We start from the raw sequence: 7967 nt of genomic DNA on the forward strand, positions 1-7967 counted from the left end.
CAGGACGTGATGTCCTCAACGTGAACGTCCAGCAGCTCCTTTATTTCTGATACATGCAAAATATCATGAAAAAATTTTCACTTGTAAAAACCAAATTCAGGGTCATGCCTTGAATATCAGACCTGGTCAGGGAGTAGAATATAGCTCTGTGTAGACCTCCTTCATCTGATGCCCCTGTATTTGTGTCTGTACGGCAGCATGAGAAAGGCCAGGGTGTGATCGAGGAGAACGAAGTCTACAGCAACACACTGGCCGGAGTTTGGGTGACCACAGGCAGCACGCCAGTCCTGCGCCGGAACAGAATCCACAGTGGAAAGCAGGTACATCTACCTTACTCCCACACCTACAGCAGTAAATCTCATTTAGACCTGTTTCAGAAGAGTGGTGGGCCTAAACACAAAGTCCAAAACATCAAGTCTGTAAGGCTTTGTTCACACAGCTGGTAACAGTGGCCCAGATCTGATCTTTTTCTTCATACCTGACACAGATGTGTGTCTTTGTGTCAGTGTGAACAGATTAACACACGGAATCTGACATTTTCATATGTGGGACCATATGTCCGATACATATCTGATCTACAGCAATGTGACTTGGTCAGAACAGCCAGATCGGAATTCATGTGGTTTTTACATCAGTCCAACTGGACATTCGTCATAATTTCACACTGCTGAGACTCATGAATATTTAGGCTGTTTTTTCTGTACCAAAAATTTAGAAGAGACGTATCGCAAACACTCTGTGTTCAAAAAATTTCGACCGCGGCCAGGGGAGACTGAGGCTGCAGCGTTGGAGAAGTTTAAGGAATCTGAAGGCACAAACCAAAGAAGTCGTGACTGAATAACGTGCCCTTTTTGCGGCGAACTCGAACACACTGTGGGTGATGAGCCCAGCTGTCAACCACTGGAACTTCATAATCGCTCCTGTAATGCTGGTGAAGATAAAACTGTAGCTCTGGGAGCAACTAGCATTCATTGGCAGTCACGATTGTTTACCTCACGATGAGCCATGAAGCAGCGTGACGCTCTGTTCTTTTGAGCATGTGGGTCAGTTTAGGAGCTGATCTGTTCAGACTGTCACATACAGATCACATTTAAAAGATAATCTCAACAGCCAAACAAAAATCGGATTTGGTGAAAAAAATCTGATTCGGGCCACTTTTACCTGCTGTGTAAATGATACTGAAGTTTTTATTGTTAATTGAAGATGGTCATCTACAAGTATTTCTCAAACTAATCAAATAAAAACACAAAGGAAGAAATGCATCAACACCAGGGCTAATACAAACCTCCAGCAAAATCAGCTAATCTATCTAAGAAAAAGCACAAAAATACAGATGTTACTGTACTGCCATGTCCCAGTTTAGAAATCAGTATCCCAGAAATGATCCAGTTCAAAATTAGATTGAAAACACTAGATAGATAGAAAACACTAACATTTTACATTAAACAAATAATAATAATACAAGATGCAAAAAACAGAATGCGATGGTTTGCAAATCCTTTTCAACATTTTTTTGAGTTTGATTCCTGCAAACACGTTCCAAAGAAGTTGGGACAAGGGCAACAAAAAACTGGGAAAGTTGAGGAATGCTCAAACACCTTTTTGGAACATTCCACAGGTGAACAGGTTCATTGGAAACAGGTGTGTGTCATGATTGGGTATAAAGGGAGCATTCCTGAAAAGCTCAGTTGTTCACAAGCAAGGATGGGGCGAGGTTCACCACTTTGTGAACAACTGCGTGAGCAAATAGTCCAACAGTTTAAGAACAACATTTCTCAACGTGCAATTGCAAGGAATTTAGGGATTTCATCATCTACAGTCCATAATATCATCAAAAGATTCAGAGAATCTGGAGAAATCTCTGCAAGTAAGCGGCAAGGCAGAAAACCAACACTGAATGCCCGTGACCTTCGATCCCTCAGGCAGCACTGCCTTAAAAAGCAATCTGTACTGATTATTACCACATTCAGAACACTTCAGAAAACCATCGTCAGTGAACACAGTTCATCGCTCCGTCTACAAGTGCAACTTAAAACTGCCATGCGAAGCGAAAGCCACATATCAACAACACTCAGAAACGCCGCCGGCTTCTCTGGGCCCGAGCTCATCTGAGATGGACTGACGCAAAGTGGAAAAGTGTCCTGTGGTCTGACGAGTCCACATTTCATATTGTTTTTGGAAATCATGGACGTCATGTCCTCTGGGCCAAAGAGGAAAAGGACTGTCCAGATTGTTATCAGCGCAAAGTTCAAAAGCCAGCATCTGATGGTCTGGGTGTGTGTTAGTGCCCATTGCGTGGGTAACTTGCACATCTGTGAAGGCACCATTAATGCTGAAAGGTACATAAAGGTTTTGGAGCAACATATGCTGCCATCCAAGCAACGTCTTTTTCAGGGATGTCCCTGATTATTTCAGCAGGACAATGCCAAGCCACATTCTGCACGTTACAACAGTGTGGCTTCGTAGTAAAAGAGTGCGGGGACGTGGGGACTAGACTGGTCTGCCTGCAGTCCAGACCTGTCTCCCATTGAAAATGGGTGCTGAAGTTGTACATCAAGCAAGAATGGGAAAGAATTCCACCTACAAAGCTTCAACAATTAGTGTCCTCAGTTCCCAAACGCTTATTGAGTGTTGTTAAAAGGAAAGGTGATGTAATGCAACCATCAAATTCAAAATGAGTGAATATTTGCAAAAAACAAAGTTTATCCGTTTGAACGTTAAATATTTGTAGTGTATTCAGTTGAATATAGGTTGAAAAGGATTTGCAAATCATCGTATTCTGTTTTTATTTGTTTTACATAACGTCCCAACTTCATTGGAATTGGGGTTGTAGTTGTAATCATCACCTGATATTTAATCTAATCAATACTTGGTTAAATCAGGTGCTGCTGATGGAATTTAATACGTCCATACAGTGGCTTGTGGCATCCAGAGAAATCTGGAACCTTATATTTACAACTTTAAACAGCAGATGGCAGTAGTGAAGCTTAGAGGTGGTTCTATAAGGTTCTACAGTGGTATATAACTAAGAACAATTGGAAGAATCATTTGCATGGTTAAAGAGTTCTTCAGATTGATGATTCATTTGTTTTGGATGGTTTTGTATAGGTTCTTCTATTGTTAAGATGGCAAGCTTGTTACAGTAGAAGAACACTTTCTGTAGCACATTCTCCATCAGTCTGAAGAACACTTTCATAATGCAAAGGACCATTTAAACATGCAAAGAGTTCTGAGTGTTTGTTTCTATATAGAAACAAAGAACCCTTGAATTACTTTTTAAGTGTAGTTTTCAACCGTTTGCAGTCAAAATGGCTTTTATGTCATTAGTACATGTATATTTATATCTCTTTCTATATCTCTACATTTTCGCCACTAAGCCCCAGCATCATGTCTGGAATATCATGTTATGGGGTAGGTCGTGAGCTGGAGGTTAGAGAACCAGCCCTGTGACCGGAAGGTCATCGGTTTGATCCCCAGACTTGAGCAAGATAGGGCTGCCCGCCGCTCTGGGCACATGTGCTCACTGCCCCCTAGTGTATGTGTTCACTAGTGTCTGTGTGGTGATTTCCCTGTTGTGGGAATAATAATGGTCACTTAATCTAATTTAAATGTCTGCGTCCTTGTTTGTCTGCAGGTTGGTGTTTATTTTTATGATAATGGACACGGCGTGCTGGAGGACAACGACATCTACAACCACATGTACTCTGGAGTTCAGATCAGGTCAGTTCTCACAGACAATGTGAGACAACGTTATGGTTATTAGAGTGGGAATCTGATATATTTTGGCCAGGAAATTATTCTTTTCCAATATTTAAACATATTAGCTATGCTAAGTTTTGTGATTGCAGAATTTCATTCACCTGCAAATCATTTATTTAAAAAAAAAAAAGTTTAGCTTCTCCAGACTGAAATGGCGCCATCTAGTGGATTAAGATAGTGGCATTTTTTGTAATCTGTTAGTCTAGCAATGGCCTTAATACATACTAAAATACTAAAAATTTAACAATAAGAATTTTATGTGTGACTATTTTTAAACCCAAAATATTGCAATATTATACTGTAGTGATTCTTTTTTTTTTTCCTGCTGCTAATGACAACAGTGTTGGAGGAGAAGCAGAGCCAGGCTATTAGGCCACAAACAGCATGAATATTCAAAAGCATGTGTTTTTCTCTCTTTAGGACTGGAAGCAATCCAAAAATCAGACGGAACAAGATCTGGGGTGGGCAGAATGGTGGAATCCTTGTTTACAACTCTGGTAAAGAACCTCTCACAAGCCCTCTGATTGAGTACTTGACTAAATGAGTGCTAAGCCTGTTTCTGTAGTAAGTGATGGATAAATACGTAGATAAACAGATAATGCCTTTTGGTTGTCCTACATTTCAGCATCAGTGAGAACAAAGGAAATTCAGTTGATTGTTTTTGTGTGTCTAAATGTGTTGTCAGGTTTGGGCTTCATAGAAGATAACGAGATCTTCGACAACGCCATGGCGGGAGTTTGGATCAAGACGGACAGCAACCCAACACTCCGCAGGAATAAAATCCACGATGGGAGAGACGGAGGGATCTGCATATTTAACGGAGGACGAGGTTGGAGTTCTTTAGCTTCTAACTTGCTGTAGTGTTTTCTGTCTCACTAGCTTAATGAACAGTTAATATCATAAATGGCATCTTTTAGACAAAGATGAGCTCAAATATTTCTCCTTATCTGTTATGTACATACAAAAATAGGACTAGTTATGAAAGTCATTAAAATATAGTTTAGATTTATCATCCTTTAACATGGAGCAGAAACCTTAAAGGGCTTGTGTCTTGCATACATGAATTGTTTCATACTCACTTATTCATCCATCCATTCATTCCTTCATTCATTAAGAGTTCACTGCATTACGTAAACAAACTATTCACTCTCCAGTCCATGCAGTCCATATACCTAACTGATGCAATGGCAGCACATATTTTAAAATTATTTTTCTGTTGTCATAAAAATACAGATATCCAGGTTCAGTTGACAGCACTTTGGCTCTACCCATTCTTGCTAATATTATAAGGAGTGTTTCAGCTCCAACTGTATATTGAATTGAGGCACAGCCAGTCAGAACACAGCTCATTTACATATCAGTCTTAAAGGCATAGCTTAATTCTAAGGAATAAAGATTGGAAAATGATCATGTAGAAATGAATGGTGACTGTTTTTGGTGCATAAAAACAGAAATGAGAAAAATAAAATGGGCGAAAATGGAGTGGAATTGAATATGGGCCCTTAAAATTCTTATAAAGCCATAATTAGGAATGTTTAGGTTACTCAGATGGAGTCGCATTATGGTGTCTCCAGACCATGACTGTTGTTCACGTGACTTTCCTGACTGATGTTTTGATTCCTCAGGGCTGCTGGAGGAGAACGACATCTTCAGGAACGCTCAGGCAGGAGTCCTCATCAGTACGAACAGCCACCCTGTGCTGCGGAAGAACAGGATATTTGATGGCTTTGCTGCAGGTGTGTGTAGGACTCGTTATTCTAACTGTATATGAGTAAACACGGCTCTGTATGTCTGATCACTCGTGTGTCTGTAACAGGTATCGAGATCACAAACCACGCAACTGCTACCTTAGAGGGCAATCAGATATTTAACAACCGCTTCGGGGGGTTGTTTCTTGCATCTGGAGTCAACGTAACGATGAAAGGTAGGATCGAAGACTTCCTTGATGAGCCAACCAGCGGAACTTCAAATTAACTAAAGTTGAGCTGAGATTAAGATAGCACAGTTGGGTGGGTAGGACGGACCTTTGTCATTTAGCTGGAGAGCTACTCTTGAAATAAAAAAATTCATAAAGGTTAAGATTAGATTAAGAAGAAATAAAGATTAAGAATGTTATGAGAGCTACCTCTGCAGTTTAATGAGCACTCACATAATACAAGACTTCAGTCAGTATCGCTAATGTTATTTCTCCTAATATTATATTAAATAATTTATATAAAAATATTATTTAAATAAATATATATATATATATATATATATATATATATATATATATATATATATATGAGTAAATGTAATGTGTAGTAAACTTGCGCTGCCCATCCCAGCATCCTAAAAACATTCCCTTCAGGACCCTGTTGGGGTTCATTCTAAAGTTAGGACAGGATTTAGGAGGTTTAGTCTACTTAGGATGTTGGTGTGGTGCTGTTTTCTAATCTGGAGTTAATGATGAGATTATGAAGGCAGTACCTGTTATTCTGGAATAGACACTGAAGTGAAGTAGTCCTGGTGAATAAAAATGTATTTCAGAGTCAGGACGTTTATGTTGAGCGGGTGAATAATCTGAAATGCTGATCCGTTCTTAAATCTTCTCTACAGACAATAAAATAATGAACAATCAGGATGCCATTGAGAAGGCCGTGAGCCGAGGTCAGTGCCTGTACAAGATTTCCAGTTACACCAGTTATCCAATGCACGATTTTTACAGGTAATCCACCTCCTCACCTCGCCTGCTGTTTCTGATGTGCTTGTGATTATAAAGTCAAACTAATTTCATGGCCTTTTCTCCTCTGTGTGCAGATGTCACACCTGTAACACGACAGACCGCAACGCAATCTGTGTGAACTGCATCAAGAAGTGTCATCAAGGACACGATGTAGAGTTTATTAGACATGATAGGTCAGTATTTTCTGCTGGACGCTGTGTTAAAGTACTACTTTGCTGCCTTTTATGTCTGTTCTTGCTAGGGATGTAGATGTTTAACCATTACTGATGTTATCAGTTAAAAACAAAAAACATTTATTTAGTTTACAATAAGCCATGTTTTTGAAATGTACACACAACAGGTGAGCAGTTCCTCCAGATCAGTGGTCTCTAGTCCATCTTCTTCCCAAGTTTAGTTCCAACTACAATCTGCCACACCTGCTTCAGCTAATTAACTTCTTCAGAAGTTCTTGATTGACTGGATTGTGTTGGAACTAAACTCTGCAGCAAAGTAGATCTCCAGGAGGAGGGTTGCTCTAGATCAGTGGTCACTATCCCAGTCCTCAGGACCCCCAGACGGCCCACGTTTAACCTCCATCCCTGCATGTTGAGTTGGGTTGAAGTAAAAATGTGGGACCGTCTGTGGGGGACCAGGCTGGGAACCACTAACCCTGGTCCTGGAGGTCTGGCTTCCTGCTAAGACTAGCAAACACAGCGAACAACCACAATGTCAAATCCAGTGTGATGAAGTGCTGGGATTCTAGTAGAGCACCAGAGCCTGACACGTGCTTTAGAGCAGTGGTCTCCACCCCTGGTCTTGGACAGCTGCCTTCCTGCAGTGTCTAGTTCCAACAACACTGCCAAACCTGCTCTAGAGAATTAACTACAGAAGTTCCTGATAGCTGGATCAGATTTATGTCTAAACTCCCAGCCCAAATCTGATGTCATATCTAGATTGTATCCAGATAAATAACTGATCAGATCAGATTTTTACAGCTGCGTCTGTCTGGATGCTCAAATTGGATTGCAAGGTCTCTTTTCTGAATAGCGTGGAGGGGAGATGATGCTCCTTCATCTCTCCTGCATCTGCGGCTGAAATCCCCGTCACCAGCGTAGCTACATGGTTACTGACGCCTATGTCATTACCACGGCAACCCATGCAGATAGACTGGGGATGTCTGGACACAGATCAGATCTGATCATTTGTGGACAGTCGACTCAAAAGATCTGATCTGAGAAGGAAATCCGATTTGCCTGCAGTCCGAATACAGACAGTTAAAAATGAAGAAGAAAAAACTATGTATTATATCTGAAGCAAACATCTGCAGGCCAACAGACAGATGACCATGTGACCAAGCCAACCTGCTTGTGTTTGGTTAACTTGGGCTCGTAATGACTGTAAATAGAAACTCGGAACGTTAGAACGTAGAACAAGCTCACTATATATTCGTCGTTTCATCAACTTTTGTTCATATAATCACAAACGTAGTTGTCAGCCCCACCGT

General features: G+C 40.6%; 1 protein-coding gene across 1 annotated transcript in view; it reads left to right on the forward strand.

Moving 5' to 3' along the window:
* Positions 1-7967, forward strand: part of fbxo11a (F-box protein 11a) — a 36886-nt gene that overhangs the window by 26333 nt on the left and 2586 nt on the right. Inside the window, exons 14-21 of the mRNA XM_017685615.2 lie at positions 198-320; positions 3635-3720; positions 4180-4256; positions 4445-4588; positions 5385-5495; positions 5576-5683; positions 6358-6466; positions 6559-6657. Of these exons, the coding sequence (XP_017541104.1) occupies positions 198-320; positions 3635-3720; positions 4180-4256; positions 4445-4588; positions 5385-5495; positions 5576-5683; positions 6358-6466; positions 6559-6657 (857 nt within the window). The remainder of the gene's footprint in view (positions 1-197; positions 321-3634; positions 3721-4179; positions 4257-4444; positions 4589-5384; positions 5496-5575; positions 5684-6357; positions 6467-6558; positions 6658-7967) is intronic.

Source organism: Pygocentrus nattereri, chromosome 5 (assembly GCF_015220715.1).
Source record: "Pygocentrus nattereri isolate fPygNat1 chromosome 5, fPygNat1.pri, whole genome shotgun sequence".
Classification (NCBI taxonomy): domain Eukaryota; kingdom Metazoa; phylum Chordata; class Actinopteri; order Characiformes; family Serrasalmidae; genus Pygocentrus; species Pygocentrus nattereri.